Source organism: Malania oleifera, chromosome 9 (genome assembly GCF_029873635.1).
Source record: "Malania oleifera isolate guangnan ecotype guangnan chromosome 9, ASM2987363v1, whole genome shotgun sequence".
Lineage (NCBI taxonomy): Eukaryota > Viridiplantae > Streptophyta > Magnoliopsida > Santalales > Ximeniaceae > Malania > Malania oleifera.
This window is the reverse complement of record NC_080425.1, coordinates 47,162,888-47,183,776: the sequence shown is the minus strand read 5'-3', so window position 1 is coordinate 47,183,776 and position 20,889 is coordinate 47,162,888. Positions and strand designations below refer to the sequence as shown.

At 36.6% G+C, this 20,889-nt stretch overlaps 1 protein-coding gene across 2 annotated transcripts in view; it reads right to left on the bottom strand.

Moving 5' to 3' along the window:
- The window catches only part of LOC131163791 (uncharacterized), a 37,180-nt gene extending 28,035 nt beyond the window's left edge, over nt 1-9,145 (bottom strand). The window contains exons 1-2 of one of the 2 annotated variants that reach the window (XM_058120543.1): nt 8,765-9,145; nt 4,682-4,746 (exon numbers count right to left, since the gene is read on the bottom strand). In XM_058120543.1, the coding sequence (XP_057976526.1) occupies nt 4,682-4,746; nt 8,765-8,951 (252 nt within the window). In that variant the 5' untranslated portion in view covers nt 8,952-9,145. The remainder of the gene's footprint in view (nt 1-4,681; nt 4,747-8,764) is intronic. The other variant, XM_058120542.1, reaches the window with a different exon arrangement.
- Between the last annotated feature and the right edge of the window lie 11,744 nt (nt 9,146-20,889).

Sequence of the window (20,889 nt, the reverse complement as noted above, 5' to 3'; positions counted from 1 at the left end):
GCTGAGCCTGAGATATTTAGCTAGGGTGTTCCTAGGTATGGACCTCACATGGGACTGCTTTACTCTAAATAACAAGGTTATTGTAAGGATCCTATGTAGGATCTATAGGATGGTTTGCAAGATCGAAACGTAGATATGGATCAAGGATCGTAAGATTTTACTAAATACATAAACAAATATGAAAAAGGCATTTGTATATTGTTTTTTTCATAAATTTCTATAATATAAACCTACAAAATTGGCTAGTAAGCGTTGGAGAGTCAAAAATTACAAGTATCTATGGTAGGACCCTCATATTGCCAAAAAAAAAAAAAAAGATGAAGTGTTCATTCCTAACTTAATCAAACCCTTTTGTAATAAAAATGAAATAATTACTTAAAAAACAATAACATAATTTTTAACAAAAATCAATCAAGAAACAATGATACAACATGAATATCCAATAACCTTTTTTGAAAAAAATTCTTAGCAAACAAAAGCTAAGCTATCAAGTTAGCTTCAATCTTAATGTCATCATCCAAGCCATCATTTTTCTCATTAGCATCACTAACACTATCATCAATGACTTAATCAAGGTCATCTTTAAAATCATTACTATTATTATCACTATTATGGTTAAATGCATCAATGTATTATTTATCTATCTTCATTCTTAATGTTTAAAGTTAACAACACTTAATAATCAGCAATGAACTGAAAAAATAATTTTTTTAAATAGAATTTCATTAATATAAAATAAACCAAATAACTTTCTAAGTTGCCCACTTTATAAATAAGATATACAAGACAAAAACCAAGCCCATATGAAAATTATATTTGTAAAGATTTTAAAACTATGAAAGAATGTAGGATCTTACGATCCTACCAATCCCAACAATCCTATCGATCCTACTGTGATCCTACCAATTTGGGATTCTATGTAGGATCAGGATTGTTTTAGTGAAGTAGGATCGTAGGATCGTACATCCGGATCATGATTTTAACAACCATTCCAAATAGCAATGTTCCAATCCTTGTCAGATTCTATGGCCCCTGAAGTCTCTCTCCTGATTTGTTCCCCTTTATGCCTCTGGTGTTTCACCTTTCCTATGTAATTGCTTAAGTAGGAGCCCTTTAGTTTTGGTAAAGTGAGGATTGAGAAAATCCATATCATTCTCTTCGAAACATGCTTCATATTCTACTCCCTCCAATTCAACTATTTTCTTCCCCTTGTTCAATGAATTAAATTTGTTGGCCTTACAAGATTTAAAATCTTGTTTTGATGATAACAAATCAGAGGAACTTAACATATTTGGTTAAGTGATGATATTTCAGGACTCATGTATGTGAATACAAGGTCAAGTGCACACAAGGATTATTGAAAGCTTATACTGTAAAGAAAGAAGATCTCATAAAGCTTATACAATTAAAGCATGGATTCAAAGATGATTTGATGAAGCTTAAAGTGAATTGAAGTTGGAAGTCAAGATAGACTCAAGAGATGGAAAAGCATGAAGACTTAAGTGCTTAGAATGTCAAAATCTTAAGAAGTCTTTATGTAAGTACTTCAAGCGATTTCAATATGGATACATGAAGCTCTTAGGGTAATTACTTGGACCTAGATACCTTTTAAAATACTTGGAAAACATTTTTTATAAGGTCAAAAGTTATTTCAAAAAGGTTAAAATTATTTTTGGAATGAAAAACACCAAAACAAGATTTTCCAAATTTTTTTATTTTTTCTATATCCGCATTGATGTGTATTTTTCTCTATCAAAACTCTTTATCTTAAAAAGTGTTCAACATGAAAGTTGTGGGATTTTCTCTTAGCTTTCTGTTGATACCAAGAACGTCTAATTTGGAGTTGTGTAGAAAAAGTTATGACCAAAATACTGAATGGTGGTCAAAGCTGTCAGGCGGCTAACCTTGTCTGTTCAGGCGACTGACAAGCAGACAGAACCACTTCAGGTGACTAACCCTTGTCTGGTCAGGCGACTGACCTTCGTAAAATTCAAATTTTAACAGCTAATAAAAGTTTTCAAAAGTGATTTCTTGGGCTCCAAACTTTGAGAAAACTTGGGGAATACTCCAAGCAACTTGGGCAACATTTAAAATACTCTTTAAACTCTATAAATACATGATTAAACCCAAGGATCAAATACACCAACAACCTACAAGCAGCAAATCAATCAAATTCTATCTACTCTTCAAAGCTACCTTGCCTATACTCTTGTTGAATTACTTGCTGCAATTTTGCGGAGAAAAGCTCACGGGTCTTTGCATTTTTACTAAGTTGTTCAACCTAAGAAAGAACCCCGGTGGCATGTATTTCCACGGTGCTCGTTTTGCCAATTATGAAGCATGGCTAAGCGATCCTACTCACATTGGGCCTAGTGCCCAGGTGGTTTGGCCAATAGTGGGCCAAGAAATATTGATATGTATACTTGAGCTTTATCTTTCAATATTATGATTTTGATTGAAGTACATAGATTTTAATTGTATTAATCTACTCTTTTGAGAGTGTCACTGTAGACCAAATTGTTTCTTATTTCTCTTGTAGTTTTTTACGGTTCAAGGTTGGTTGAATCGTTGTACCGAGCGTGGGGTATCGCTTGGAGAGGGGGCTCCACCCTAATTGAAGGAGGGATTGTAACACTTTGCTTCACCAGTAAAGAAGCGTTATAGTGGAATCCTTAGGTGGACTTGCCTAAAGTGAGGACGCAGGCAGGTATAGCCGAACCTCATAAAAACTTGGTCTCACTCTCTACCCTTACTCTTTAATTTTTCTGCATATATAAATTGTGTGGTTGTGTATCTAAGTGCAAGAAGGTGAAAGTTCAAGATTGAGAAAACTTTTAATTTAAGAGAGTACGTTGATTAATCTTTTGTGAAAATTTTAAAGGAAGTACGTTGATTAATCGTTTGCGGAAATCTTGGTTAAAAGGAAGTGCACCAATATTCATATATACAGGGCTTTATTTAACTCTAAGCTGAGTTTTGCAAACGCTGAATCAAGGAATTGCTGCAGCTCATATAATTGGTTAAGTATCTTGTGATTGATTGATTGATTGATTGATTGATAAACATTGTTGAAAGCATCTCATTTAGAATCATTGGCTTGTGTTAATATTGAGTGTGGATTGTAGTTGGTATAATTAAGCATTAAAAAATCATTCTTGTGTGTTTGCTACACTTACAAAAGGTTGTGAATTTGTAAAAAGATTTAAAAGAAACTTTTAAAAACCCAATTCACCCACCCCCTCTTGGGACTACACCTTAGTTTTCAAAATTCCCTGGCTCCCAAGTGCGATTTGATCTTCTTTTATGCTTCAAAGAGCCTCTGTAAGATCTGCACTGCTGATTCTGCAGATCCCTTCTGCGAATTCCCTCCGTTCCCCCTGTATTTCTTGCAGAAACAAGCCCTGCTTCTCTGTGAGCTCTAGAGGTAGCCCCCAACGGATTGGGCTTGGGCTGCCCCACTTAAAAGCACCTCTTTTAACTCTTTTGGCCTTCATTCTTGGCCTCTTTCTACCCACAGATGAGCCCATTTCATAGTCTTATGGGTTTTCCATCTTTGGGCCTGGAGCTAGCTAGAATTGGTTTAGATGTGCCCAAACTACAGCCCAAGGTTGAGCTCAAAATTGAATTTGAACTTTTTCCAAAGACAAAAATCCTACTCTCCTTGCAGATCGCCCCACAAAAATCTTTTCTTGCTTTCCTTTTTTGAGTTTCTTCCCTTCCTGCCCAGACTTGCCAGAAGTCATCCACTGTCCACGTAACAGAGGAATGATTCTTAAGAACACTGACCTGCTTCTTGGGCTTAAAATATCTGCCCATGTTTGATGAGCCACAGTCAAGGATCGCAGTCCATGATGAAGCTCTACCCTGTTGCTTTCTCCTGTTGTTCCTTTCGGAGCTTCCCATATCTTTTTCCAACCTGACGCCTCCTCACCATCTGGTACACAGACCCATTGCATGGCCCCCTTGTGTGGTATCTTCTCCGTTGAAATGAACCATCCAAAGGTATTAGCTTATAATTGAAGCATAATGATGTGGTAGGGTGCTGTGAACATCCTAACCTAAGGACTCAAGGTTTTCAAGGAAAGGAACATTAACAGTTCTGTTTCCAAACACCTATGTTCCTCCTCTGGAAGGGAAACGAAGAATCTGCAACAATTTTGCTCCTTCTATGATACACCAAGCTCTACCTCTCTCTTCAAGGATGAACCATTTCTTGTTGATCAAGATAGTGTTTTCTTGCTTGTCACCCATGACTAATCAAAGTCCTTCCTAAAGCAAGTTATGTTTGCAATCATTACAAGGCAAGATAAGATTAAATAGAATTAAGGTTACAAGGCAAGCAACATTTGAGAAGGATTAAGGTTCGGACAGTGATACTGGGTGTGTAAGGAAGGTGAATGATGACAAATAGATGCAGGAATTTGGTTTTATAAAGGTTGGGGTTCAGGAGTGAATTTATGGTTGTTAGATACGCCAAAATACTACAGTGAAAGGATTTAAAGTTGGGATTTCAGGTGAGTGAAGTTAATACAAGGGAGAAGGCAATTGCAGATATCCTCGCGAGTTTAAAGAGATGTTACGGAAATAACTTGAACCATTTGCATATGCGCCGCGTAGAAAAAAATGACATGAGATTCCAGACATCAAACCAGTTATAGAAGTTAAAAGAAAAAATTACTACCTTAGCAACATCAAGACATTGGCAGTCCATTGCTGCAATCGCTACTTGCTCATAGAGGGTCCATTCTACATCAAATAAATAAAAGTTTCTCAGTCCATTGTTCCGTCCAATCAAAGAAGAGCTTTAAAGGGTCCAATCTTTTTGCAACCACCAATAAATAAGCAGAAATGCAAAAAACAAAGTTGCAGAACTTGCCACTAAAAAAAATAAATTTAAGTTGATTAAAGAAAGGAGAACAGATAACTTGTCTCTGCATGCCTTGGATATTCATTCAGTAGTTCTTGAGGTTTATTCACTGTACAGTAAACCCAGCATCCCTAGGAAATTCAACCTCTTTTATAGGGCCATGTCTTAGGAATGAGGTTTACTGTCCATGTAACCTTCATGGTAAATAAGTAAAACATGCATATATCTACACATTGATGTGCATGTAGAAAAGTTTCAAGCAGAAAGATTGATACTATCTTAAATTTGAATAATGCTGGCGTTTTTAACTGTCATGCAAACTCAAAGATAATCAAGATATAAGATCATAATAGTAAAATACAGAACAAAAATTTAAGAAGATGCATTGCCTAATTATATTACTTATAAGATGCCAAAACATATGCAAAAAAGTTTAATGCGTTTGTTTCACTTAATTCTTTTTCTGATGAGTGCCTCTGTTCACTTAATTCACCAATGTATTACATTACAAAAGAGTGTGGAATCATTTGCAGTTATCACATCACGGAGATGCATCGTCCACATGGTAATTATTTTGACATCACATTCTAGTGGCAACTAAGAGTTAATGAGTTACACTTAACAAAAGAGCTGCAAAGACTTGCCCAAATCTAACCCAAGCTTGAATACACACTTGGTTTAATCAAAATATGATTGAATGCGAGTAAATAGAATTCACTCAGCTATATGCAAGGACAAAAATTTTGATTCCAATAGAAATCTCTACACTCCATATTTACAAAAAATTTGATTTTAATTTAAAGAAATGGTGGGATCTTATAGTAAATAATGAAAATTTTCAATGACACATTGAGAAATGTTAATATGGATGGTTATGCATATTTGTATGCAAAAACAAATGTATGTATGACAAGTACAAAGTTTTCAGGGTACAAGTGGCACATTTTTAATCATGCAGAAAGTAAAAGAGCATCCAATCATAAAAGTACTTCGTATACATTTTTTTAGGCATCCAAAATCATCATTCAAAATCATTTAAAGAATATCACTTGTGCTGTTGTACGTTCAATCCTATAGTTTCATTAGCCTTTCAGATGATGTTCTCTTGCATCAAATACCACTAGAAAAATCTATGGCATGTTTGGTTGCAAAAACAGTTTTCATTTCCATTTCCAGTTTATTGAAGAATTACAAAAATACCAGCTAGTTTTCCAGTTGCAACACTGTATGAAGAACTTGCAAAATAATAAAAAGATGTTTTCCAAGTGGCCTATACAAATGTTTGAGAACTGGAAAACAAGGTGGCATTTGTATATTTCTTTCAGAAAATTGAAAAGGGGAAATGAATTTTTTTTGCCACAACTAACAGTCCATTACATGCTGTATTAAGAACTTGACAAACTAACTAGTTATTTAACTACACATAAGGCCTATAAGCTAATTTTGATTTATTCTATAGATAGCTGAATATGTGGATAATGATCGTCAACCTTTTTAGGGGCTTTAATTTCTAAAGGCTAGGAATTTGGAAGTTAGAGGGTGTGACTTGGAGGTTAAAGAATCATATTTTTGAATTCCTACGGTATCTCCATGACCTTATTAGGGTTAGGGTATGACTCAAACCACTTGAAGTTGCACTGGCACCTTTGTGGGCCCCTAAAACAAGGTCTTCTAGTTTGTAGTTGCTAGTTGTTCATCTAGCCATTTCAAATTATTGCTTCCACAGCAAAACCACAGACCCAGTGGCTGTTTTGAGGAAGGGCTGTACGCCAACTTGCACCAAATTGGTTGCCCCCTATGCTACCGGAAAAATACAAGCCTTGAAATTTTTGAGAGTTCATTCAGTCCCCTTAAGTAAGTCAAATCACAAGTCTTCCAACATCAAGGGCCCGAGAGAGAGAGAGAGAGAGAGAGAGAGAGAGGAATAAGAAGGAAAAAAGAAACAAATGAAGGGAAAATGAAGCCATTTAAATTTATGTGATATTGTGATATAGGTTAATAACATTTCAAAACCAACTGGCAAAAAAGAACATGTGTATCTCCAATAAATATGTAAAATCATGTGTACATGTGCTTTTCTCTGCATTTAACAAAGTAGCATGCTGAAATCCAAGAATATTTTAAATATATTTTGCATTTTCAAATGATTTAAGAATCAGTTTTTCTCATGGAAGAAACAACTGAACCCCACCATTATTGGGAAAAAAAAATGTTGCCATTCGAGCACCTAGTGTAATTTATTTCTTGGAGGTTCTATATTTGAGATTGATCGTGCTTACTTCACATGATATAATGGACTAGCACAGCGGCACATTTAGAGCACTTTCAATGCCCTAATAATCAGAGTTAACATTAAATTATTAAAAAAAATTCAATTAGTGCATTTAAAGCATTCACAATGCCTAAATGTCTAATAAGCCATGTATGTTATGCTGCACAGGCTTTTTTTGCCCATGTTCCTTCTGCAGAGAAAGAAATCCCCTCCTCCAGAGGTTATCCACCAGACATACTGCATAATCATGTAGTCATTTGGATTATTAGCTTGACACATTAAAGGCGAAAAATCTACCCTTTTGAACTTGCCACCAGTGAGTTCACAACTAACTGGACATGCATACAGACACACAAATCCCTACACTTGGGTGACAATCTTACAGGATAATGATGAATTTTTACCTCACTAATCAAGGAAATGTATGAATTCCATTTACTGTGTTACATGGTTATATTAAACACAATTCAAAAATACACTTATTGAATGATGGAATTTATATCATACTTCCTGCATTTGCATTTTGTCATTCATGTCAATCAATTCAAAAAACCTCATCACTTATCGAATAATGGAAAAATGGAATTTATATCATACTTCCTAAGTTTGCATTTTGTTATTCATGGCAGTCACATGATCGCTCCAAAAAGTGAGGTGGAGATGTATAAGACAATGGGCCTAAACTGCATCTGCACTCGAGCGGATTTGGTAATAAAAACCTTTTAGAATTTTTAAAGATATTTCAGATGAAATGAGCCATAAGAATTTCATTACAGATGTCTGAATTTGCAACAACGAGCCTAAATTGCATCTGAACTCAGAAGGGAGTTTTGCAGTATCCATTGCGGATATCATTGATATTCAGAATGAAATAAACCATAATCATTTCATAACCCCATCAGGTTTAAGTGCTAACTTTCAAGTCACATCAATACACATTAGACTTTTCTGTTGTTATGTTTGCCAAGTTTCATGGAAGTGAAACTTTTTTTTTTAAGTTAATTTCTACAATTTTTTTGCTAGCATATGCACATCATAGAGATTTGGTATGTAATTGTACTGGGTAATCATCCATAAAAACAGAAGTCCGTGCTTATACTCTAAATATATAGGTTGTCATTCACACTCATGCAATCCCTCACAAATCTGGCTCAGAAAGAATTAAGAGAATATTGACCTTCAATCAAACATTTTCAAGTCAATGAATTAGATTAAAATTAAGAGACCTGTCATGACGTAACTGAGCGCAAACAAACACCTAAGAAGCCTCAATCCCAAGTCCCAACTACCCAGAGTCAGTTTCACTCTATCAAAAGTAATACAACAACAACAACAACAAAAAGGGGAAACAGCTTCCTCCAGCCTCAATAATAATAATAAAACATATATCAGGCACATGATCACAAATACATAACAATGATTCCTCTAGCACACAAACACACACACACACATACATATATACGTACACGCCACAAATCGAGCACAAAATTAGATATAATTATCAAAGAACTTCACCAATTAAGCAAGAAAATCGCGGTGGCTTTAAATTGACAATAATCACGTCATACTTCGTTTAAGCGTATAGCCTTACAGAAAATTGAATAAATAAAACAGTTGAGACTCACCATCAGCCGCAAGACTAGATAGCTTTTTGGGGTCGTTCAAGATCGACAAGCCGTGCTTTAAGACCTTCTCAGAGCGGCGAAGCTTGAGCTTGCGAACCAGACAAAGGTACTCCCAAGCCCCTCCACCGCCATTATCAACCTGGCTCTCCAACCTCCCCACCTCCTCTTCCTCCGTCATGCTCACCATCTCTCTGCTCCTCTCCTCCTCTCACTTACCTCTCTCCACCTTCCTCGTCTTTCAAGTTCCTTTCTGGATTCACCCTTTAGGTATCGTTTGGATCTGGCATCGGAGTAAAAAAAACGGGTTAACGGGCGGAGTTTGTACCAATTGAGATTAAATGAATTCGAATTTGGTTTACATTAACATATAAATTCAAATCCGCTATTTGATTTATTTAAAAGATAATTTATATATTTTAATTTTTTTTTTAATTTTTTTCTAAAGAAAACTCCTTATCTTATTTATTAAAATTTTTTAAAAAATATAAAATGTGAAAAAAAAAAATTTTATTTGCACATCTCAAAGTAAGAGAGAAATTGAGACTCTGAGAGTGAGACTGTGAGAGCCGAGAGGGAGATTGAGAGTGAGAGTCGAGAGGGTGAGGGAGAGGGAGAGGAAGAATGAGGGTGAGATCGTGAGAAAAAAGATTGAGGCTGAGAGTGAGAGGAAGACTAATAGTAAGACGAACTGAGGTTAGAGGATATGCAGAGGCCCGAGGGGAGAGCAGTAGCGAGAGGCGAGAGGATCTGTGAGGCTCGACTCTTGAGAGACGGCAAGACTGGAAGAGAAAGATGGTGTGCGGCGACGACGTGCAGCGTGCTATGGTGCTAGGCTGCCTAAAAGAGAAAGATCGAAGATGGCATATTGGCGTGTGGGCGTGTGCGTGGAGTTTTTTCCCGTTTTATAATTAAAAAAAAATAAAATATAAAATAATACTCTGATTGAGAAATTTTTTCCCAAAATAATGCTCACGTAATCTCGCAGCTTCATGCTGCGAGATTTAAACTGATGGCCACTCTGCTTTTGACGCGTGGCAAAGAGAGAAACAGGGGGCAGGTGACGCGTGGCGACGCTTGAAGAAATCTCGCAGCTCCAAGATGCGAGATTTAAGAAGCCATTGAACGGAGAGGCGACGTGTGGCTGCGAGATTACGAGGCAGCGAACTGGTCGTGACGCGTGGCGGAAATCTCGCAGGACGAAGCTGCGAGATTTGCCCCTGACATCCATCCGCGTGGTGACACGTGGTAAATCTCGCAGGATGGTTATGCGAGATTTGCTTCGTCTGTTGAATTCCTCCCCGAGCCTTCTCAGAACACAATATTGCAAAGGAGAAAAGGAGAAAAGTTGCAGACCTTCGAGCTTGCAGAGGACCGTTGGGTTGGCAGGTGACCGTTCGAGGTGCAAGTGACCGTTCGAGCTCGGGCGAAGGCGAGGCGAGGCTATTTAAGGGTCGAAGATGGGGTATGTTATTTAATATTTAGAAAAAAACGTGAATATTTTATTTAACTTACTGAGATTTACATGAGATAATTATTTATGTTTTGAGTTGGTTTGATATCACACGCCATGTTCCGAGTATTTGGGTTCGTTGCTGCATCTAGAGGAAGGTTAGTTTTTTTAATTAATAATTTCATTAACGTTTATGTCTTTAATAGTATTTGTATATACTCCGCATAATCATGTAAATTTTTAATAATATAATCTGAATATTTGAAATAAAAAAAAAGTATATTGATCAAATATTTATGCTTCAAATTTTATCTTCAATATTTTAAATTTACATATTCATTAATATCAAAGAAGAAATAGTGTTTAGGACATTTGTTTGTTTGTATTTTTTGTATTATTTGTGGGTCTTAACTCACTTTGATAAGGTTATTTTGGAATGCACAATGTCATTTCTAATGGGTATTACAAGTCCTTCCTAATTCGTAACAAGGGCGACAATACTACCCTCGGATGTGTGGTTCCATTGAAGAATATTATAATATAGTTTGGTTATCTTGATCAATTTTAAAAACCTTTTTTTTTTTTTTCTTTTAAAGTATGGTCATTCTACAAACTTATTAATAATCATATTCAATAATTCAAGTGCTTCCCCTTTTCTTTTACCCCCCCTTCTCAATACCATAGTTCTTTTTTATAGTAATAATATACAAAATAACATCTCTTTGAATGTAGTATGATCCATCCATTTTTACATGTGGTTCGTAATCAAACGAGTAACATCTTCATGTACAAAATAATTAGAACTGAATTTAAACTTGCTGAACTTAACTTGAATTTAATTTACTATGAACCACTATGAATATACATATGGATACGTAATTTTATGGTTAAAATTTAGGTCAAAACAATTCAAAATATCATTGACTATCTTCTTACTACTTCTCTAATTTAATTTCAATCTTCCAAAATATAATTTTTACATCCCAATGAGAAGCCCTCCAAATTTGGAATCCAAAAACTATATATTGAAATCAAGCCATTTGCACTTCAGTGAAGATTTTTTAAAATTTTTAAAAATTTCATTGATCTTCCTCGGGATTTCAAAAGTATTATAAAATTTTCTATTATATAATTATCTTATAGTAACAAATAAGTTGTAGTTTGTTGATCTATAAATGCTTAATAATAAAGTTAAAAGGTTATATTTAAGTTAATTTAACTTGTTCAACATTAGTCTTATATACTCATATTGAGTGTGATCCATGCCAAAATCATACAAATTTTTTTGTTAGAGTACGATCCGATCTACTACACATGACTATGATTTGTTTGTGTTTGGAATTTGATAATACAAACTATATAAATGACAAAAGGTATGTGGTTAACTAGTTGCCTTTGGGAGATAATTATTTATATGTATCATTGTAGTGTCATCTTCATCAAGCTTTTCGCATCACTTCTCTATATTGACTTATCAAAATTTGTAAATTATATTGTATTTGATGACACAAATTTGAAACTTTATATATAAATTTGTTAAAATTTAGATAAAATTCAACATAACTTGAACTTGAATCATAATTGATGTGTGGATTCTCACTCCTCCCAAATTTTGTTTAAGAAAAAATTAGAAAAATGAGTCTCATTTTCTTTCTTATGTATAAAAAATAACTTTCTAAATTAGTGACAAGATGAGTTCATTAGAGATAAATGATATATTAAAAATAATTTTTTATTAATATTTGGAAGCAATGTGAATATGATAGTCGCATGCATATAAGTTGAAGGAATTATAAGTTAATTATTTAGTACACACTCAAAGGCACATGATGTTTTGGAGCTTTTGAATCTATATTTGAGATATGTATATACATACATATATATATATAATTAATTTTATTATATAATATAAATATAAAATGTTAATTAATTTTTATGAAATATTAAATAAATATTTGTGACACACGCATTAATTGAAGGCTTGCTTACAAAAAAATTTCAAAGATATTATATGTTATATCTAAAAGTATTTGTTTTCTAAGCGCGAATTTAAATACCTCCTACATGGCTAATGCAGTAATGTAAATTGCATGCTGGTAGATATCATAGGTTCTCGCATGCTTCAACTATATTATTATATTGTCTGCAAACGTTTAAGGGTCATTGTAAAAATGAGTAAATGATCAAATTACACTTGGCATGCTGCCCAAATTTCGATACGACTTTTCATAGAGAAGTCAGAATTGCATGCAAGAATATTTTCAAAGTGACAAGTGAAACATTTAGAGAATATTGCATGCACATGAACGTATTGAAAATAATTTTTGTTCACTATTCACTTAGCATACTACTTATACATAAAATTATTGTTTTGCGTAGGTTTTTTATATTTACCGGGCGTCAATCTAGATGGCAAGAAGTTCAAGCAGTATTCCGGTTCCGGTATTGTTGTACATGGGGGGTAACATTATAACCGGCCAAACCGGTGTTAGTTATAGTATTCTGCCAGTTCAACCTATTAGAATTGGTCATAGGTGTAAATTAACTAAATTGCATACGAAGATATACAAGTATTTGCAAATTGATCCAAATCAATATGCATTGCGGTTAACCGCAAGATACCCGGTTAAAGGGCATCATGATACAATCTTCTATGAGGTTGTTCCCGTAACTAGTGATTACGGTTTGCGCATGGTGTTGGATGCACACTGCGTAGGGACGACATATTTGACTGTGCAACTGTATGTTGAACTCATTCCTCAGATGGGTGTCGCCGCACATGGGCAGCCGGGAACGTCTATTGAGCACGTGGTTGAAGCGGATGAAGAAGATGCCAATGTTGGTGGGATGCTTGTTGTGGATATGAACGAATGTCCACGATCGTCATTCGAGGCGCAGACGTACGAAGGCACTACTATTCATACGAATTATCATGGTGTTTGCGAAGATGTTTCAGCAGAACAAACAGGATCGTTGTTCGCAATAGCGAACAACGCGCTGGACGTGGGGATGAACATCACGAACGATGTTCATTTACAAGATGACACGTACGAGGAGGAAATTGGTGAAGGGACGAACGAGTTCCCCGATGATGTCGACCCACCCCCCCGTCAATTGAACGATTTCACGTATACAGCAGATTTCATGGACGAACCTCCTATGTATGGTGTAATTGACGTAGATGCTGCAGATTTGTCCCATGGTGACGAGCTTCCTATACGGGTAACTCGTTGGGATGAATCATCATAACTGAGTCAAGGGATGCTATTCGGGTCGAAAGATCAATTGATAGCTGCTGTGCGAATATACCACGCTCAAACGCACCATGACTTCCACGTCCTGCAGTCGACCCCACTATTATGGGTTGTTAGGTGTAAGAACTCTGAATGCAGTTGGAGACTGCGTGTGATGTATCGTTAGAAACATCGATTCTTCGAAATCACTCAATATGGTGGTCCGCACACATGCTTGAATGAACTCCTCTTGCAAGACCATATTGCTAGTGAGATTGTGAATATGATAAGGGGTGATGCGTCGACCTCAATCGCTACATTGAAAGAATTCATAGATCATCATTTTGGCTATTAAATCTCATATAAGAAAATTTGTTTAGGAAAACAGAAGGCAATTGCCCAAGTATTCGGCGATTGGGAGAAGTCTTATCAGACATTGCCTAGGTGGATGGAAGCAATGTGCACTTATAATCCTGGTACTGTCGTCAAGTGGAGGTGGAACCCTATACCAGGCAGCAATCAGACCATAACATTTGTATCAGTCTTTTGGGCATTCGCAGCATCTATTCAGGGTTTTCCCCACTATCCTCCTGTAATATGTATAGATAGGACACACTTGTACGGTAAGTACAAGGGAAAACTCCTTATTGCGACGTGCCCGGATACAAATAGGCAAATATTTCCCTTTGCATTTGCTATTGTGCAAGAGGAAAGTTTAGACACATGGAATTGGTTTTTGTGTTGTCTTCGTTCCATTACCGATAGGGACGACATTTGCCTTATATCAGATAGGCATCCAGGGATCATCGCTGTAGTGTCTCACAATCCCGATTGGCAGCCACCGCGTGCGCACCACCGATTCTGCCTTCGACACGTTGTAAGCAATTTCAGCACGAAAGTGCACAGTGTCAATCTGAAGCGAATGGCTGAGCGCGCGGGAAAGGAGCATCAGGTCAGAAAGTTTAACATGTTGATGGAGAAGATCTTCGATGAGGGTGGGGAACCCACGAAGACGTTCTTTGATCAAATCACTCCTCATATGTGGACTCAGTGCCACGACGGGGGCAGAAAGTATGGGAACATGACGACAAACCTCGTCGAATGTTTCAACGCCGTCCTTAAGGGCGCTCGTAGCCTCCCAATCACTGCCCTTGTGCAACTGACATTTTATCGCGTTGCACTTTATTTCAATAGCCGACGTAAGGCTGCTCGTAATACAATATCAGGAGGAAATGCATTAACTCCTCATATATTGCTTGCGATGGAAAGAAGGAAGTTGAAGGCGACCGGACATCGCGTGACGACATTCAACCAGTCTAGAGGTACTTTTAGCATCATGACTGCGCAGTTGGGACCTCATAAAGGAAACAACGTGCAAACGCTGCGCATTTAGGATTTGCACAGCTGCTCGTATGGGAAGTGGCAAGCCTTACACTTTCCATGCTCCCACCTTCTTGCTGCATGTGCGGAGACACGACTCAACGCCATGCAGTACGTTGAGCCTTGTTGGAGCACCGCCGAACATTATGCGACATATGCGGCGGATTTTCAGCCGATTATGCACGAGGCGTATTGGCCAGCATCGTCGTTGCCGACTATACAGGCAAATCCAGCATATGCTCGACATAAAGGTCGTCCAAGGAGCTCCCGTATACACAATGAGATGGACGCTAGGGAAGGTAGGAAAAGGAGCACGTGCGGTTATGTCATCAAGAAGGGCATAATCGCACAAGGTGTCCGAGAAGGACCCACTCGGGCGATGCAGCGGGACCGTCCCGTTGATATCGTATGCAGTTTTATACTATTTCACACCATTTTTTTTTGTTGTATATACCTATTCTGATGCAACGATGCATTTCCAAGATTGATCCAGGGCCGTCCGATCCGAGCGTCTTGACGATGGGCGATCATCACAGGGCCAGCCGAGCGTGGGCTGATGAGCATGCGGAGCCCCTGTGCTGCCGAGGGGGCACGCAGTTTGCCAAGCATTGGTTAGAGGCAGACCCCCACATTGTCCAGCTGATACATGATGCGGGGTTTTATGGCATTTATCGGATTGCTCATATCCAGCTTGATTGGCATCTTGTCACATCATTGGTGGAGCGATGGAGACCCGAGATGCACACGTTCCACCTACCTCATGGCGAGGCCACCGTCACATTACAGGACGTAGCTGTTTTGTTCGGGTTGCTGATTGATGGGCGAGCTGTCACTGGTCGCACTACCGGACCAGTGGAGGGACCTACAGACCGTTAGGGTCGACTCACCCTATGTACTATGTGCGAGCATTTGTTAGGCGTCGTTCTGCCTGACAGCGAGTTGGTTGGTGCACGCATCCGTATGTGGTTCCTTAAGGGGGATGCGTTTCGTGAGCTCCTGGCACATGCAGATGTTTAGACGATAGCATGTCACGCACGAGCCCACTTGTTGCGTTTGATTTGTGGGGTGATCTTCTCGGATGTTTCCGGTAGTTATGCGCATCTTATGTTCCTTCCACTTCTTAAGGACTTCGGAGCGTGTCACTCGTATAGTTGGGGGTCCGCCACTTTGGCGTGGTTGTACAGGGAGATGTGTCGCGCCGCGCACCACTCAAAGACACAGATTGCGGGCCCCCTTCACTTACTCCAGGTTTGGGCTTGGGAGAGATTTCCTTCATTTGCGCCTATGCGGCGAGGTTTCCTGCAGATTGAGAGGGGTCAGGACGGTCGTCCAGTTGATCCTCTCCCACTCACATATCGGTCAGTACAAATTTTATCTATCCCTTCTCATTCACTCAATAACTATTACGAATACTAATTCGTAATATGTAGTAGTCTTGCATTTGAAAACTTACATTTCAACTTATACAGATGGAGGGATGACTTGAGGGCATCGATGGTTGCGCTTCACACATTGCCCTGGTACAGGTTCGAGTTGGACATGCACTGGGAGCATGAGGTATAAATCAGTTAAAGTATAGCACATGAAAGTATTTCTTTCTTTCTTTCAGTTGTGTATAGTCCGCTTAACTTTTTATTTTGTCTAACTGCAGTTTATATGGATGCCCTACACGGATGAGATTTTAGCCGACATGCCGCCTGCCTATGCAGACGGGAGGGACTTGTGGGTAGCGCGAGTGCCACTCATATGCTTTCATATTATTAAGTGGTATCTCCCCGATCGAGTCATGCGACAGTTCGGGTTTCGACAGGTCATTCCCGCCCTATTTATGACTTCGGGGGTAGATATTGTTGGGGACGATCTCCACGGCATGGATGGGCGCGGTTGAGGGGTCACAGACTGGTCGAGTACGCACGCGATATTCGTCACTGCGTGGGAGCATCGGCGAGACTACATCGTACGAGGAGTGGCGAAGCACAGTCCGATACGTCTAGATGACCCATACTTCACTTGGTATAAGTCTATCACACGCCGCTTCGTCGACAGGACCACAGCTGTATATTTGAGCCTCAAAAGAAGATTAATGCCACAACTCATTTTATTACATATACATTTCGATTTCAATGCGTTAATAAAATATGTTCATATCCTGCAGGCTGACATAGTCATTGAGGCAGACCAGATCTCGTTGGATCCTGCGATCCACCGATTGATGAGTGTTGCACTGGACCTCGTCCACGAGGACGGTCGACGGATCCCAGAACGAGGAGGTCGACCTGATGTACCAGCACGAGGAGGTCGACCAGCTCCAGTACGAGGAGGACGACATGCCTCCTCTAGTCGTCCAGGGACTCCCATGTCCTCCCCACCAGTCTTACAGGGCGAGTACTTGTTAGGCCCGTCAGCGCCTTATGCGCCTTCCACTGCAGCTCATATTGCCGGACCATTGAGCAGACCGACTGATGCCCCATCCGACTTTGCTGCTACCCCATCCATGTCATTTTTATTGGACGATCTTTTCGATGGGGTGGAGGTCGATGCACCCCTTAGGCCGCCTCGTTCTCGTCCCGAGACATCATATCATTTCTCACCGCGTGCGCTCTGCATGGCTGATGATGATGATGCAGCACCTCTTGGGGGAGAGGATTCACATCCAGCACGACGGGCCAGGACACCTGATGATGCTGACGAGCAGGGAGAGGGTAGACGCAGACGGCAGCCACCACGACCCCGGAGACGACCTCGCTGCAGCACGGAGTAGTTTAGCATTACTTTAATTGCATTTTATTTGTATGTATATCATTGATTGTTTTGATTTCATTTGTATATAATTGATTATTTTTTTTATTCTTTTGTATATATCATTTAATAATTCGTATCTCTAAAGAATTCAATACTGCCAAATCTAAAAAATGACACATAATTCGTATCGTCTAAATTTGCATGTCTAGTTAAGTTAATTCCTTAAATTGAATTGTCTTTTACTGCAAAATTCGTATTGCTAAAATTTGTATGTCTGCATGCATTTACGTGCGTCGTCAGATGCAAACGTGTTTCAGCACTCTAAACATTTACACGTTAGTCTCCCCTCATCGCCATATACTACATGCACCGAAAATCTTAGGGAGCACTTAATATATGTTCTCTCCATTAAACTCCTAGTCAATTTGTCTTAAAGTATATTAATTAATTACGTATATTAATTTTAATAAAAAAATATTATTGATTAAGTGATATATTAATTTTGAGAGTATGTATATCCTTAATTAAAGTTTATTTCATGATTTTTCTTAACTTATACTTTAATTAACTATCCAAATTTAAAGTTCAAACTGCATATAGTTACAACATGTAAGAATCATTAATTTTGCATTTGAATTTAAATTTGTTATTTATTTCTTTAGATAAAATTTAATTAAATTTTAATTTTTTAAAGTTATAATTTAAATTTAATTATAACTTTCCCTTTTTACAAATTTAAATTTAAATTTAAATAATAAATTTAACTTTGTCTTGCAAAATGTTTAATTGTTAATTTTAAATATTACATCGAATAAACATTTTGCAGCATTATAATTATTAGGCATTTTTATAACTTATTGAAAAATTTATTTCTTCTAATTATATTTTTAGATAATTTTGAAATAATACAAATTATTTTTGTCATACTTAAAGAATTAGTTGGCACAAAGCATCAAAGCATTCAATTCGAAATTTTTTTTCGGACTCTAATCCACGAGTTTTAAAATATCATTTTATTAAGGACAAATTTTATTATTCCACATGCATTTAATAGTTAACTAACAAAATATTCATTTCGTCAATAAAATTCAATTATACGAAATTTTGTAGTATTTTTTGTAAATTCAGGGGTTAGAATCATATTTTGAAATATTTTTTTGGATTTTATCCAAAATTTTATGACAAAATACTTATTTATAATCAATAATTTTTTTTATGTAATTTTTTTTTAAAATTATATATTTACAATTTAAAAATTAAAATTTAAGTTTAAATTATATTTTTAAGGGAAAGTTATGATTAAATTTATTAAAAGGGAATGTTTATTATTTAAATTTAAATTTGCAAAGAAGGGAGTAAATAGAGCCGCAAATCTCGCAGGACTAACCTGCGAGATTTTCCCATTATTTATAATCAATAATTTCTTTTATGTAAATTTTTTTTTTAAATTATATATTTACAATTTAAAATTTAAAATTTAAGTTTAAATTATATTTTTAAGGGAAAGTTATGATTAAATTTAATAAAAGGGAATGTTTATTATTTAAATTTAAATTTGCAAAGAAGGGAGTAAAGAGAGCCGCAAATCTCGCAGGACTAACCTGCGAGATTTTCCCACCGTCACGTGTCACCACCATGTTTGTCTGTGTCTTTAAATCTCGCAGCATGAAGCTGCGAGATTTTCTCTGCACACTGCCACGCGTCAGCTCCTCATTCGCTTCGCTTTTAAATCTCGCAGCATGAAGCTGCGAGATTTTCTCTGCATGCTGCCACGCGTCAGCTCCTCATTCGCTTCGCTTTTAAATCTCGCAGCGAGATTACGTGAGCATTAGTTTGGGAAAAAATTTCCCAATCAGAGTATTATTTTATATTTTATTTCTTTTTAATTATAAAACGGGAAAAAACTCCGTGTGCATGTGGGCTGTGCGGCGTGCTAGGTAGTGGGTGTGTAGAGGCACTAGTTTATTTGCACCAAAATAAATACTTCTAGCAAAAAGCACATTTATAAAATTAATTTATATATATATATATATATATATGCTGGTTTGGAGTAATTAGTTAGAAATTTAGTTAATTTTTTAGTTAGACAATATTAAAATTTTCAATTAAAATTGTTAAATGATGTAAATATTAAATAATTGTTAATTGGAAATTATTAAAATTTCTAGTTGCAAATATTTCATGCAAAATTTTAATTAAAATGTTAACATAGTTTAATATTATTCACATGATAACAATATGTATTTATGCAACACTTACAATAAAAGTATATATTCAAATGCCGCTTATTTTATGGGGCATTTGGTTCACAATACATAAAAATGTATTCCTATCAAATGACATTCTCAATAATCTCACTTCAAATTTTGGTGCATGTCCACCTTATGAGAATATTTTTGTTCAGTTTGCACTATAAAATTCATAAAATGCACACAAGATTCTAATTTCAATATTTGGTTAAGCATGAGATTCCTACCAAGCATTTCAAGAAAATAACCTTTATACCCTTGACATATACCCAATATATGAAGAATAATTATATTTTCAACATAAAAAATTACTAAGAATATGTACTTAATTAAACTCATATCATAAAATTCTCAACAATCATAAATTAAAAAAATCAACATTTAAATAATCTAATTAATCAAAATAGTTCATGTAATATGAAGTCAAAATATTAATTAAATTATTTTATTAAAACACAATAATAATATTATTTTTGTTTTACTAATTATTTACTATTTTAAGGGTCATTGTTGCCCAACTTGCCAAAATGACAAGGGCAATTTGGTCCAAAAAGTAGAATCCCCATAGGAATAGAATTCCCATGAAATTTACCCATGGGGAAATATGAGAATGAGATGTCATGTTTTGAAGAAATTTTTCATTTTCAAGATTGTTAAGATGTTTGCCAAATAAGATTTCCATGCTCAAACAAATATAATAATGAGATGTCATGATTTTCATGTCCAACCAAATGTGAGAATGAGATGTCATGGGCATTACATTCCCAAAAAATGTTAAAAGGTATCACAGACTAAACATCTCCTATGAGTACTTGGTCGACCTAGACAACCATTTGTAGTTGTAACTTTCAACATTTTTCCAATTTAATTCTTATTATCACTACTTATCAAATTTGGTACTTTTTTTCAAAAAAGTTTTTTTTTTTTTCCTTAAGTGGTTCCAAATTATCTTAATGATTTGTTGTCCATGTCAAAAATAATTTTCTTTTTGGTAAACTATGTTGGCCTATACCTAACAATAATGCAATGGTTCGTTGCCATGTTTGCAGTAGTTTCCTTTATTGTAAGCTA